The sequence below is a fragment of the Geotrypetes seraphini genome, chromosome 9, assembly GCF_902459505.1.
Source record: "Geotrypetes seraphini chromosome 9, aGeoSer1.1, whole genome shotgun sequence".
Taxonomy (NCBI): Eukaryota; Metazoa; Chordata; class Amphibia; order Gymnophiona; family Dermophiidae; genus Geotrypetes; species Geotrypetes seraphini.
Genome location: NC_047092.1, coordinates 25,903,553 through 25,919,371, shown reverse-complemented (window position 1 = coordinate 25,919,371; position 15,819 = coordinate 25,903,553). Strand labels below are relative to the sequence as shown.

At 42.1% G+C, this 15,819-nt stretch overlaps 1 protein-coding gene and 1 pseudogene across 3 annotated transcripts in view; both read left to right on the top strand.

The window, feature by feature from the left end:
* Positions 1 to 15,819, top strand: part of CCDC146 (coiled-coil domain containing 146) — a 190,127-nt gene that overhangs the window by 59,509 nt on the left and 114,799 nt on the right. For all 3 annotated transcript variants that reach the window (XM_033959108.1, XM_033959109.1, XM_033959110.1), the window contains exon 3: positions 14,774 to 14,856. In XM_033959108.1, coding sequence (XP_033814999.1) covers positions 14,774 to 14,856 — 83 coding nt within the window. The remainder of the gene's footprint in view (positions 1 to 14,773; positions 14,857 to 15,819) is intronic.
* Positions 4,184 to 4,393, top strand: LOC117367330 (annotated as a pseudogene).

The following is a 15,819-nucleotide window of genomic DNA, read 5'->3' as shown; positions in this document are numbered from 1 at the left end:
GTACAGGAAGAGGCAGTCGGAGCATACAGTGAGTGATTTCCTTCACTCGCCGGCGCTCCGGCTGCTCTCTCCTGCCTCTCCCGCTGCCCTGCCAAATCTCCCCAATGAAAAACGGTATTCGCGGTTTTTCAAGATTCGCGGGGGTTCCTGGAAACGAACCCCTGCGAATATCGAGGGAATATCGGGGGAATACAGTGTGTATAAGTTGTCCAGTAAACAAATGCAAAGGGGGCAATAATGTGGGCGGGGCACTGGCATGTCTGGGGCATTCCAATGGTTCTTGTACACATACTTATTGCAGGTTTCTTGGTCTCGCTGCACTTGTGAGGAAAAAACAACATTTCAGCCATCATGCTGTGGTTTTCTTCAGGGTATGCTGTGAGGTCTGCAGTTTGTCTTTATAAATAGTGGGTCCACTGATCTGATTGGGAACAGGGAAGGCTATTGGTCACCAAGTTGAATTTTGGTGGGAAAGTCAGTCGGTCTCTTTTTCCCACAGAATGAGAAAGTCTCTGTTGAGTTTAAAGATGATCTCGGGGTTTCCTCAGCCGGCATCATGCTTGTTGCAGGTTTCTTGTATGCATTTTATAGAATAGTTGCATTTGTGTAACCAGCTGCCACACTGGCATATGTGATCATGCCTAAAGTTTGATACGTATCTGCACACTTATGCTAGCATTCTATAACAGATTTAGCGCCCATTTTGGGGTGCCTATCTGTTAGCACCATTTATTACATTGTCCCCTTCTGTACTCCCAGTTCGGCCTATTTTAGTCTTTCTCATCTAGGTCACCACATGGCCTCAGGAATAGAGAATGACATGGGATAAATTTTCCCTGTCCCTGTGGGATCTATATGTCCCCATCCCTGCAAACTCTGTCCCTGCCCCTGCCCCATTCCAGCAAGCTCTGTCTTCATCTGAACAAGCCTCAAACACTTTAACATAGAAACATGATGGCAGATAAAGGCCAAATGGCCCATCTAGTCTGTCCATCCATAGTAACAATTATCTCTTCCTCTTTCTAAGAGATCCCACGTGCCTAGGATTACCAGAAATCCGTATTTCCCTTTTCGAGGACATGTCTGGGGGCTGGATGGCTTTTCAAAACCCAGCATTTGTCTGGCTTTTGAAAAGCTTCCTCGAAATCACATTGGGCAGGAGGTCATCCGCGCATGCGCGGATGCCCTCCTGCCCATGTGCAGGCAGGGAGGTGGGTGGGGCTAGGGTGGGATTGGGACAGGGATGGGTGGAACTGGGCAGACCTGGGGGCAGGGCTAGGGGGGGTCTGGATTTTACAAAAGTAAAATCTGGTAACCCTACATGTGCCTATCCCACGCCTTCTTAAATTCAGGCACAGAACTCGCAAGGACAAGAAGGGGTTATTGAGATCTCATGGGGACGGGGACAGATTTGTTCCCGCATCATTCTTTAAACAGGAAGACTCTTTCCTTGCTATAGTCAGGTATGAAACAAGTCATGTGCCAGTGGAAAACAGGAAGATGCTGAATGAAGGAATTTTTAGTCTTGCTGGAGAGTATTTTAACCAGAGCCAGTACAAGGTCTGGTGCCTTAGGGAAACCTTCAGTCTTGTGCATCTCTCAACTAACTTTCAGAACCCTAGAATACCCCTTTGAGATTTTAATAATTCAATTCAGCAATCATGATTCTCATAATATCATCCCTCCTATAATGATCCTGTAAATGTGCATAGGGAGATACCAGAGTTTTAAAAGTATCAGACTCTTAAAACATCAAATAAGAGAAAAATAGTGAATGACGGCAAATAAAGACCCAAATGGCCCATGAAGTCTGTCTAGCCATACATATGATATGCATAGTGGTCAAAGCAAATTTTACATGAGGAAATGACCATTATACGAGTGTATATGCACATACATTCTGCATGTGACTCAGACTGTCTGTTGTTGGTGAAAGGATACTGGGTTTGATAGACCATTTGTCTGCCTCAGCATGGCACTTTAAAAAATATATGTTCTTATGACTTTTAAAATAATAAAAGGATTCGACAAAATAGAGCAAGAATCACCGTTATTCATGTTGTCAAATGTGACTCGGACAAGAGGTCATGGACTGAAATTGAGGGGCAACAGGCCCAGGACAAACGAGTGGCGGACGCTTGGAATGCTCTCCCGGAGGAGGATGTGACGGAAACCACCATTCTGGGATTCAAGGGCAAGTTGAATGCACACCTTCTTGCAAATCACATTGAGGGATATGGGTAAACCAGAGTCTTCAACAGGGAGCACCTAGCTTGGCCTCCGCGTGTGCGGGTCACCGGACTAGATGGACTTAAGGTCTGATTCGGTGAAGGCATTTCTTATGTTCTTATGTACATTGTACCAACAAGAGCACATGGCTCACTGTTTCCTCTTAGCTGTGCGAACATCCTCCAGCTACATTGCTGCCAGTTGGGCATAGGGCTCTAATATTGTGTTTTCAATTGCTAGAGACAGGCAAGTTCCCTGGAGTCTGGCAGAGCTTGCCAATCCCTCACTAATGATTGTTCATTGAAAGCTTCTGTACCGCTACTAATGACTGCGAAGTCAATTCAGAGTGGTTTACATGAGCTTCTGTGATGTTCAGTGGGGGCGCCGGCACCTTCCTCCTCTCCACCCCACCGCCTCTTCCCATTCCTCCCCTCCACACGTGAGCCCCCGTCCCTTCCCCCATGCCTATAGATCAGTGGTCTCAAACGCGTGGTCTGCCAGGTACTATTTTGAGGCCCTCGGTATGTTTCCGTTGTTATGGAAGGTTGCCCACCTCACTGCTGTAACCTCACGCAAGCGCTTTCCTGCGTCTGTACGCGATTGTGAGGTGGAGTGGAGAGGACAATCGCGTACAGGCGCAGGAAAGCGCTTGCGTGAGGTTACAGCAGTGAGGCGGACAATGTTCCAGAATGTAACCACTGGAGGCAGTGCAGCTTGTGCATGTGTATGTAATCTCGTGAACTCTCGCAAAATTCTCCTGGTGGTGACTGCTTGATGTAAGATGGCGGTTGTGTCCGGTGCTGGAGGAGGCGAGAGCTGAAGGCGGTTGCAGACAAGACCACCAGACACTTAAGACCCAAGTTTTCCAGGAACAGGTTGGATATTGATTCTCCCCTCTATAAAAAAAGCCTAGAGGACTACACCAAAATCTTGTCTCTTGCAGTTGATACTTTAGATTAGAATCTAAATCACAATTTTGCATGAGGTAAAACTCTTCATAGCTTATAAATTTTTCCTTAATTGCTTCTAATCATTTCAGCTATAAGCTGAAAGCAGTGCAACATGCAGAAAGTGAAAAACTATCTAAACTTCACATTCTGCATGTTGCACTACTTTCAGCTGTGTATAGCTGAAATGATCAGAAGCAATTAAGGAAAGATTTACAGCATAATCTTGTTATAACAGACTCACTTAATGGAACCTCGTCTATAGGTCCTGGCCAAGCACCTTTATAAACATGCAGAAAATCATCGCATATAGCGGACTCGCATGAACGGACTTTCGGATATAACAGACAACTAATTTGATCCCCAGAACCGCTTTTAGCTGTAGTTTTATTTGGCTGTAATGGACATGCAGGCTCCACCTATAATGTTCGTGGCGTGCCGGTGATATAGTATCAAAATGCAGCCCAGAAGAAAATGATAGTATTTTTCTTTCCAGTATAGTATGACATAATGCTTTAGAATATCTTTTAGTGTTCTGGTTTTACAATCTTTTCGTGCCATACCAATGTTTTGCTGAGTTTTGTTCTTGATGTCACTGATATGCTTGTGCAGTGACTGTTGTTCATCGATTGTACGTTGTTTCAAGTTGACCTAAATAAAAGTTTTAAAAAATGCAACTCTGGATATAATGGACCGCTTTTCCAGGTCCCTTGAAGTCCGTTATAATGAGATTACACTGCATAACCTATAACAAGTTTGACCTCATGCAAACTTGTCATTTCTTTAATAAGACTAATGCCTGAGGGACTGGCTATATATATTTTTTTTTTTATTATTTACATTTTTATTAATATTTGTTACATCAATAACAAAAATCAGGAAAAGCAAAAGGAAAACAGTTCAAAGAAACAACTTAAAATTCTAATTAAGACTTATGTCAAGTCCACATTAACAAGGGCCGCTCAGTACAACCTTAAGTACAATAAAAATTATAAAGAAAACATTCTATCGCTTCTCGGCCTTTTGGCTAAGATCAAGTGTAGTATCTGTTTTTATCAGTTTAATAAAGAAAACATTCTAATTAAGACTTATGCGGGACTGGCTATATTAACAAAAATATTTTGGCTAAATTCTTGGAGAAGACAGTCAGTTACTCTTCAAATTTTCTCCTTTTTGAATAAATTGATGGCTTTGATCAATTTGCATTTGGACCATAGTAAAGAAATTGCTCTGGCTTCTTTAGCTGAATATATCTTATTCCATATGGATGGTGATAGTGTGCTCTTGATTTTGCAAGTCTTTTGTGCACACTTAGTACTGCAGCAAAAATATTTAGATGTAGAAATTAATGAGTCGGCATTGAAGTGGAGCTCCTCTTTTGTATCAAGTAGGCCTTACTCAGTTGTATCAATGGAATAAATAATTATATTCAGCTAATGGTTCCCCATAAACAAGAAATTCTATTCCTGTTTATATTAACAAGTGCATAAGTGACACGGCCACCAAGTTCTTCTACTGCCCTGATTTACTCTGGCACGTCCCTGATGACATCATCAGAGACGTGGCAGAGCAAATCAGGGCAGTAGAAGGGCCCGAAGCAGCGTGTGAAGACTGCTGCACACGCTGGAATCGCCAGGTTCGTAGTCGGGTCTGCAGGAAGGGAAGGGTGGGGCGGCAAAGGACTCGGGTCCCGGGCGGCGGGGTCATCGCAAGAGCCGTTTCGGAAAGTTGCTGGACTCCTCTCGGCTCCGTTTTTCGGTTCGTCCCGGGGGGGGGGGGCAGGAGGCACTCTTTGTGCCCCAGTCCTGGCTTGTGGAGGCGATCGTCGGCTGGCTGGGAGCGGGCTTGTGGAGGCGATCGTCGGCTGGTGATGTACTCCGCGCATGTGCACTCTCACCTAGCGCGACAGATCAGATCTCAGGGAACACGCAGCGAGAGTGCGCATGCGCGGCTAGCATTTTATTATTATAGATATATATATATATTTTTTTAAATTGTTTATTATTATTTTAGTTATCTATTTCTATATCATACCCTTCTTTGTATTGAGTGTGTTTTTTTAATGGAAAATTCTTCTTTACTGTCCAAGATATAACACAATATGGCAATTATGTGTCATTCTGTTTCAGTTAAACATGTAAATATATCCAGTCATCCTATATCAAAAACACTAATAACGTGTGTATGTGTGTGTTTTAATAACAAAACCAGGGGAGTGATCAGTAGTGTCCCAGAAGAGGAGGTGGAGACAAAGACTGTGTCTGAATTCAAGAAAGCTTGGGACAGGCGCGTGGGATCTCTTAGGGAGAGGAGAGAGTAGGATAACTAGGTATCTGGATTTCCCCAAACATGTCCTCATTTTCGAGGACATGTCCTGAGGTCCAGACAGCTTTTCAAAACCCGGCACTTTGTCTGGGTTTTGAAAAGTTTCCTCGAAATCGTGTAGGGCAGGAGGGCATCTGTGCATGCGCTGATGCCACTCAATGACCTCACATGCGCATGAAGTCATCGTGTCACATCCGCGCATGCGCGGATGTCCTTCTGCCCGACAAAAGCAGGCACTGGAGGGGAGGCGGGCATGGGAAGGATTGGGGGGCGGGACTGGGGCATAACGGTGGGGATGGGCCTGGGGGGTGGGTCTAGGGGTCTGGATTTTACTAAAGTAAAATCTGGTAACCCTTGGAGAGAGTGCATGCTGTGGATGGGCAGACTGGATGGGCCAGACATGGGCAACTCTGATCCTCGAGGGCCGGAATCCAATCGGGTTTTCAGGATTTCCCCAATGAATATGCATGAGATCTATTTGCATGCACTGCTTTCAATGCATATTCATTGGGTTAATCCTGAAAACCCGATTGGATTCCGGCCCTCAAGGACTGGAGTTGCCCATGTCTGGGATGGGCCCATTTGGTCTTTATCTGCCTATATGTTTCCATGTTTATTTCATTTTTTATGTTTATAGGAAATTTCATTTTGTCACTTTTATTTTTGTTTCAGGTGCAATATTATAACTGGTGCACCCAAGAAGAGCTTGAAAGGCCACATTACTGCATAGCTTACACTTGCTCCCTATTCAATTGTGGATCAAGTTTAAACTTTAAACTTTTCAGGCTGTCAGGGTGGTATTTAGAGGTCAGAGGGTGTTTGGGGTGATTTTGCTTTGACTGCCAGTCACCAATAGGTCAAATTTTTAGATTTGTATTTCATTCTTAAGGAAATATTAATGCCTAAGTTTTGAAAACTCATACCGTTCTAAACTGAAGTACATGAGAGGTATTTATTTATCCCCTCCCCCTTTTACAAAAGCATAATGCAGTTTTTAGCGCCAGCAGCGGCGGTAACAACTTGGACGCTCAAAGGAATTCTATGAGCATCGAAGCTGTTACCGCCAGCGGCACTAAAAACCGTGCTACGCTTTTGTATAAGGGGGGAAGGGGTTAATGTGGTGTCTTATATACCGTTAAATCTCCCAAAGGATTACAAAACAATTAAATTGACTTAAGTAATGGCCAAAAATCTAATCAGGTACTTTGAATTTCCTTCTCTGTCCCAGAAATGCATGCAGGTTTCACACTATTGGCACAGTAACAACAGAAGAAAATCAGGGGGGTTAAAACAATGTCTTGGTCTTGCACTGAACATATTATTAGAAAAATATGATTACTGTAAAACTATAAGTCAAGTATAGTAAGGGAAAAAAGGGAAAGAGGTCCAGTAATAAAGAGACAACCAAGTTGAATGTTTTCTGGAAAGCACATCAAAGGGCTGGAAGAGAGCCGAAATTGTATGCTTATTTACGATGTGCAGCTGGGTGATCTGTAGCATATTTATACGACCTAGCTATTGTTTTCTAGTCCCCTGGTTTAGTAAGAGACACTGATAGTTTTCGCAACTTTTTGTACTGTCTCCAGAACAGATTTGATGTACGGGAAGCTGAAGTCGAGCATGGAGCAAAGACACATAGGGCCATCACGCAACAGCGACCCCTAGGAGCCCCTTTACAAAAGTGCAGTAATATTTGCACTTACCACTAGGGATGGCACCAAAAAATGTTCATATTCGGATTTGTTTTTGTTTTTTTTTAAGTCAAGGTTTGTTTATTAAAAGTTTTCAGTTTTACAAAATATGGAAAAAAACAACAGGTAAATTCACTCCAAAACAAGAGATATACATAAGTATTGAGCAAATAGCAAGCAATAGTAACAAAGGTATGCGTTAACAATCATGGACCTGTAACTATAACAAAAGTATATCTCATAGAGAAAAATGGTTACCATGTTGACCAAGCATGAATCAGTGTGAAGTGTGAAAGAAAAATACAGGAGAAAGAGGAAGGGAAGGCGAAAGCAAGTAAATCAAGGTGAGATGGTTTGCATATATAATTGTAAGGAGTTCCATTTTAGCTGGAATTGGGAAAATCTGTTGGAAGATTTAGCTAAGTAGGCTTCTGTTCTATAAGTGTGACATACAAGGTTCCACCAGTGTGAATGGGAAACTTTGGACAAGTCTTTCCAGGAGGTAAGTTTCAAGTTTCAAGTTTATTAGTTTTTGATATACCGACCATCAACAGATATCTGGCCGGTTAACAATAAAATTTAAAAGGTGAGAGAGATAAAATAAAATAAAAAAATTTAAAATAGTTGTCTTTTAAAAATAAATAGTGCGAACATATATGATATCAACAAGACAAACTTGAAAGTGAGGATAATAGGGAAGGATGGGGAAAAGTTACATTTTTAAGAAGAAAAGGAGAAAGTGGGAATGGGGTAAAAACGTATAGGGTAGGGTCGCTTAATTAAAGCGGTTGGTTGCAAGGAGAGAAAATGGAAGGGAGCGAAAGAGGAAAAAAAAAAGAGAGGAAAAGAAGAAGGAGGAGAAAAAAAAAAAAAAAAGATCCAGAAGATAAGTCTAGGCACAGCCAAATGCGTCACAGAATAGAAAAGTCTTGAGGCTAGTTTTGAATTTGTCTAGATGTTGTTTGTCACGGAGTTGCTGTGGCAGAGAATTCCATAGAGTTGGAGCAGCAACTGCGAAATTTATTTTCCGTGTATAGTAGAAGTCTTTTATGGAGGGAATGTAGAGAAGTTTTTGGTCGGTTGACCTTAGGGTGCGTGGGGAACATTGGGGGATAAGAAGTTTATCAAGAAATGAGGGCTGGTGAGAGAGTTTTATTTTGAAGGAAAGTAAGATGATTTTATAAGTGATACAGTGAGTGATGGGGAGCCAGTGTGCCTCTTTTAGGAGAGGAGTGACATGGTCGAATTTGCCAGTTTTATAAATGAGTTTTATTGCAGTGTTTTGTATTAGTTGTAAGCGTCGGATTTCTTTTTGAGGGAGACCGTTGAGAAGCGAATTGCAATAATCTAAATGGGAGATAACTAAAGAGTGAATCAGGATATTGATAGAATTGGTCTCTAGATTGGAATTAGCGATCGAATGATGCGGAGTTTGTAGAAACAGATTTTTGCGACCGAGCTAATATGGTCGTGGAAGGAGAGATCCCTATCAATGATGACGCCTAATAGTTTTATTTTTGTTTATTTTGTAATGGAATGGAGTTAATAGAGATTTTTTCCAATAAGGATTCACAAGTTTTGATTGGAAGTAGAAGGCCTCGGGATTTATCTATATTAAGGGAAAGTTTATTCGAATAGAGCCAATCGTTTATGATATCCAGTTTGTTATTTATGTCTTTTATGTCAGTGATGTTTGATGTGTTGACTGGGTGAAGAAGTTGTATGTCGTCCGCATATGCAAAGATAGTGAATCCGATGGATTGAGCCAAAGTAAGAAGAGGGGAAAGAAAGATATTAAATAGTAGTGGGGATAGAATCGAGCCTTGCGGGACTCCATAGGGTTGTGATATGGCTGAAGAGGTTTCATTATTTACATGGACTTTAAAGTTGCGTTCATTGAAGTAAGATGTGAACCATGAAAGAGCTGGACCTGTAATACCGCAGTCTTTGAGTCTATTAATAAGAAGAGAGTGGTCGATAGTGTCAAAGGCTGCTGATAGGTCAAGAGAGATAAGAATGACTGATTTTTGATGGTCGTGGTAATAATGTATAGTTGAGATAAGGCCTAGAAGTGACAATTCTGTTGAATGTGATGAACGGAAACCAGTTTGGCATGGATGTAGAGCATGGGTTTTTTCAATGAACTCTGTAAGTTGGGAGTGAATTATTTTTTCAGTTAATTTGGAGATCAAAGGCAGATTAGCAATGGGACGGTAATTGCTAGGTGAAGAGGGATCTAGGTTGTATTGTTTGAGTTTTGGAAAAACAAGGGATGTTTTCCAGGCAGTAGGTACTATACTATCGGAGAGAGACTTGGATATCATGTCCCAAATGAATGGACCGAAGAAAGAGAAAAATTTTTTAAGGAGCGAAGGGGGAATACACTCCAAAAGATTATTGGGAGTGTTTAGAGATTGTAAAATAAGAAGGAGATTAGTTAATGAAGGCATTTTAAAATTTACAGGAGCTAAACGATAGTTGAGTAGAATCGTGAAGAGTGAGAGGAGAGGAAGCTGGAAGTGAAGGTCCAAGATGTGACCTAATGTCCTTGATTTTAGTATCGAAGAATAGTGATAGTTCATCAGTAGAAGGTTGGGTAGTGGGGGGAAGGTTTTTTTCTTAGAATATCTTGAGAGTGACTGGGTAATGTTAAAAAGAGTGGAAGAATTACGGGTGGAAGAAATGAGTTTAGAGTAGTATTCTTTTTTAGTTTGTTGAATGACTTTTTTATAATGAGAAGCTTTTTCCTTGAACATGATGAAAAAGTTATTGAGGCGAGTTTTGCGCCATTTATTTTCTACAGTACGAAGTAAGAAGTGTTTTTAAAGCCAATGAGAGCAAAATATCCAAAAGGAAAGTATCAGAATCCGAAATCACATCGACTAGTGCGAAGGATTTCAGTAGGAGCATCTGGTAGGTTAGATGGACGTTAATATGAAAAATAGAACAGATTGTGTCCCAGACAGAGGTCCAAAAGGAGCTAATTGCAGTACAAGAATAAAGATGTTTCAGAGAACCCACCTCAGTATGACGTCCAGCAGTGTTTGCTTTTTTAATGGCAGTGATCAGTCTTTGTTTGATGGTAACTGAGACATCCTTGCACTTTCATAACATAGGCAGGCTGCACCACCTCTTTCGCCCCGGCCCCCAGGCCTATAGCAGAAGTCACAGAGATATAACAATGGGAATAACAGGCCACAACTTTATATAACTTTGGGAATAACAGGCCACAACTTTATTAGCATTATGCAGGAAAACTCCCTAGGAAGCACCCGAGCCAAAATCCCCTCTTTAGGCCCGCTCCCTGCCCTGTCTTCCAGCAGAGGAGCATGCACAATTTTACTTCCCTGACCTGCCCTCCTCGTTTTCCAGCGAGGCCACTGCCTCACTCCGTCAGTCCACCTGTCCTGCAAGCCAGCGAGGGGGATATGCCTTGATGGTAGGCGTAGTATGCTCTCTCCATGAGTCCATTCTCAAACTTGGCCGGAATTTTCAGGGCTCGGGTGCATCCGCCGTTGTGACAACATTAGTGGAAAGAATACAACAATTTGGCACACTTTGTAACATCCTCGTGCCTACTTAGTCAGGTACAATCAAAGAGTACAAGATAAATGCGTTTTTCTTACTAACATAATTTCCTAACTACTGCTGCAATGATATCTCAGAGGCGGGAGCAGACTGAGCGCCGGGAGCCCAAAAGAGAAGGCTTCTGCTGCTCCCGGCGCTCAGTATTTGAATCCCCTGCCGGGGGGGGGGGAAGCTCCGCCCCCTTTTCCCGAGGGACCCGCAGGAAGTCGGGAAATGGGGCAGAGCGAAGGGCCGAGCTCCCTCTGGGCAGCCGCCATGTTATCAGCGGCATGCTCAGAGGGCCGTTGCTGCCGGCATTATTTGGTCCATTCTCACCATGGTTGTACACCTGTGCTAATCAACGATTGATGTCTGCTGTAATTTATGCAAGTAAATTTTAATTACAATTAGTGCCAATAATTGCTCATTAAGATTACAATTATTGACACTAGTTAGCTCATGTTTTCAATGGTCCACCCCTAATCACATATCCAGCCATCCCGATAAAGGCGCCCTCATCTTCTGATCCCTCCAGATCACATATCCAGTCTGTTAACACAGGCTCCCATTCTCTGATTGACCCCCCTCCCACTACCCCGATCACATAGCTAACCCTCTGACACAATCTCAATTCCCCCACCCTTCCCCAGTCAAAGACCCAGTCTCCTGATCTAGGCTTCAAATCCTCCCCGATTCAAAAGCCCTTCCCCCATCAAATACCCCCACCACTAACAGCAAACCTCTTCCCACAAACTCCCTTCCCTCCAAGCCCTACCCAGAGGTTGACATTGATGGTACAATGGTGCCAGGCTGCAATGATCTTCCTCCACTGTGGCCTGGGTAAAGCACATGATTCCGAAAGGGCTGTTGAATTGGGGAGGGGTTGAGGCCCATATCAGAGGTTGAGTCTTAGTCTGGGAAGGGGTTCACAGTTGCATGTGATCGGGGTGGGAGGTTTTATCAGGAGGGTACAGGATATGATTGGGGTGGGGCTAGGGGTCTGTGCCATTGGCTGCACCTTCTGTGACAACCCACTGCACAACCAGACTACCAGTAACATAGCTGCACTAATCTCCTCCTCTTAAGGCAGCAGCAAGTTTGGCTGCACTATCATTATTTCTGACTGCTAGCACACGGTAACAACTCACACAATGTCACAGCCAGTCACTCCTCCACCTGCCCACGTCATGCCCAGATCCTGAATTAAGCAGCTAGTGCAGGGATTTTACTTTAGCGGCTCCGTTTTAATGCAGAAGACAGTGGTGTAGGTCTACACTAAGGTCAATTACACACTAAACCCCATGTTATCTGCTTAATGCAGTTTAGTAAAAGGGCCTCTTAGAGGGTAATTTTATGACTAATCACCTATGTGCAAAGAATAAGAAGGCACCTATTTGTAACCTACTTTATAAGACATAGGCACCTATGTGCCTTTATAAAATACTAATGCAAATCCTGCAGAAACCATGGGTAAAATGAGCCCACGTACAGTTACCCGGCTCAAGAGCTGGTACAAATGAAAGCCTGTACAATACACGTAGTTGTGTGTATTTTATAAAGAAAATGCATAGATTGAAACTCCATTCCTGCTCTGCCAAAGCTGCACCCCAAACACCTCAAAGTTGCATATAACTACGTGCATTCTTGTCCTTGTGTGTACTTGTATGCCTCAGGTAATACGGGAGGTGGCTCTATAAAGAAGGTATATTTATGTTTATTTAAGATTTGATCTACCGCTCCTGCATTTTACTGACCTAAGCAGTTTACAATGTATCAAACTAAAATGAAATTAGGTACTTGAGAAAAACGACCCTATCTGTCCCGAAGTACCTGATAAACTAAAAATATGTAATAACAACATATAATACATTTCCAAGATCAAAAATCAAAAAAATAGAAATTTAAAAATAAAATAAAACAAATTTAAGAGATAGAAAAGGCTCTGAAGCGGCCTGATAGCAAACAGTCATATTTTAGTGCAGGTCTTAATACAACTCCTGGCACAGCCCACTTCACGGATCCGCCACTGGCAGAGCTTGAGAGCATCAAAGAAATGAACATTTTTAAAACATATCCACTAAAACTGTTATATGAAATAAATCAACACGAATCAGTACAAATTAAGGCAGATTGCAGTCCCCATTCCATTATTCAATTTGGGAGAGCCATTTGAAAAAAATGTACTAACATTAATGCAGCAAATACATGGGTACATCATTAGAATGCTAGCATTTATTCCACGTACGTGTGAACACGTGTAAATGTCAAAATATAGAACTACGTATTGGTCTATAAATCTACACGTACCTTCAATAGTGCGAATTTACAGGTGGGCATTCATATTGGCAGAGCAAGGACAAGACTCAAATTACATGTGTAACATATAATTCTGTGAGTTACCTTGGACCTAGCAATGAATATTTATACCAACTCTATGACTGGCCTATATGTTCACATCTAACCACATAAGATCCCGAGCAGAGAAACAGCTGGCCACTCACTCATGTCTGAAACAGCCCAAAAACGCTGCTATTCACATTTTATACCTAGACTATGGAACATCATCCCCCCCCCCATCCATTAGATCACTAGACAGTCTATGGAACTTCAGGAAGGCCATGAAAACCTTCCTCTTTGCAAACCCAGCTCCTTAACGACCGGCTATTGGATCTCAAAGGCATTTCCTAGCACACCATATGGACTCCCACTGTAATTCATATGAAACATAGAGTATGACGGCAGAAAAGGGCCATCAGCCCAACAAGTCTGCCCACTCAAAAAACCCTCCCTCAACAAGAACCCTCCTTCTAAGCATTTCTCCGGAGCGAACCCACATGTTTGTCCCATCGTCCCTTGAAGTCGAGCGCATTACTGGCCTCAAGTACCTGATGTGGAAGACCATTCCATTGATCAATCACCCTTTCGGAGAAGAAGTATTTTCTGATGTCACCATGAAATCTCTCACCCTTGAGTTTGAGCGGATGCCCTCTTGTTGCCGTAGGACCTGTAAGGAAAAAGATATCTTCCTCCACCTCAATATGGCCACTGCAAATATAACCTGAATAGCTACCAAACTTACTAAACAACCCAAGCATACTCTTTTTATGCTATATACTATAATTTGAATGTTATGTACAGCAAATCTAAACTGTGCTACCCACTGGAACCCAAACACTACACTATCAACCATGTACACACCTGCAATGCAAAAGCTGTATTACCTTTATGTTATGTTATGTCTGTACTGCGAATATTACAATTTCAACTACGCTATGTCCGCTAAGTCTGTACTTTCATTTACGTTGTGTCCTGTATATACTGTGAATGCACTCTTGTAACCTGTTCTAGGTTCTTTTTGGGAGGATGGGCTAAATAAATGGATGAAAACATATATGCATCAGTGATGTAACCACAGGGGGGGGGGGCTGGGCCTCCCAGTTTGGGTTCGGGTCTACCCTCCTCCCAAATTGAGGCACTGTCTGCCCCTTATAGCTGAGGGGAGTCCTTAAGCCCTATTCTGAGGAAAGCTAGGGAGGCCTGGCAGTTAAAGGTGCTTTACCACTTCCTCCGCACAAGCTTGAGTTTTGCGAAAATAAGCACGGGCAGGGGTGGTCTCTCTTGCGCAGGCTCAGTTTTCCAAAAATTGGGCATGAACAGGGGGAGTGGCTGACATGTCAGCAGCCCTGGAAAAGCATTATTAACTGCCAGGCATCAGATGGAGGGCTTCTGCTGGCAGGACATGGGGACCCCTACTTGCTCAGGTATGTGGGGTTGCAGGGGGTACGGAGAGAGGCAGGGGGCAATGCAAAATGTTGTGCCCTCCCCCATTTTAGGCTGTATAGCCCCCCAAAATCTGAGGTCTGGCTACATGCCTGATGTGCATATCTACCAGGTTATGCAAAGGCTCTCTGATATTGACTGCATAGATGCTTTTGAAAATTAGTCTGATAATTTTGTAAACATTGAAGATTGATCAGTAATAAATTTACTGTGGTATAAATCTTTTTTCATTAGTTATTTTCTACTGGAAAACTCCCTGGAACCAGAGTGGCAGAGTTAAAGGCAAAATACACCCTGCTGTATGATACATTAAAAAGGTATGAAGTTTGCTACTAAGAATTATCATATTTTGGGTTTTTTTGATGTTATTGAATAAAGGCAGAGAAAGGCAATAGCAGTTATAAAATGTGTACTGTATAATGAATTTTAAAGTGAAGCAGTGTACATAATCCAAATTGGTAAATCACTTCACAATGCATAAACGTATAACGCTTCTTAAACTTTATCCAAAATTATTGTCACCAGAGATTCATAAATCTTCATAATAAGACCTCAGTGGCTATACTCGAACAAAATATTTCATTTATAGTTTGAGTTTTTTGTAGCAAGCCTACTCATTGGGTAGCCTTAAGCCTTAATCATACTTAATAGGACTTGTTTAAACCACTTATCAAGTTTATTGACTTTTAATATACTGACCATCAACAAGTATCTGGCCGGTTTACAATAAAAGTATAAAAAAGATAAATATTATAAAAAAATAATAAAAGTGCACACCAAGGACATTAACTAGACAGACTTGAAGGTGAGGGAGAGTAAGAAGGATGGGGGGAGAGTTACATGTTAGAAGAAGAAAGGAGAGAGAGGGAAGAGGGTAAAACATATGGGGTGGGATCGCTTTATAAAAGCGGTTGGCTGAATATGAAAAGAGGGGGAAAAAAAGGGAGAATCTAAACGCAGGAAAAGGCATCGCTGAATAAGAAAGTCTTTGTTCAGCAGCCTATTTGGGACTCCGACATGAATTCACATTTCACAAATGGCTGTCTTAAGGAGTTTCCCCTATAAATATTAATAATAAAACAATTAGGCACATACAGACAACTCTATCCTTAAAGTAGTTTGTAAACCAACAATCACTTACCATTTAGAACAATCTACCACTAATTCTGTTATTCTAAAATGGCAGCAGCGTCTTAACGTATATATGATGTCATCATCAGATCTAATCTTCCAATCATAGAGCGCACAAACATTCAAATCAGTGTCATCCACACCAACTG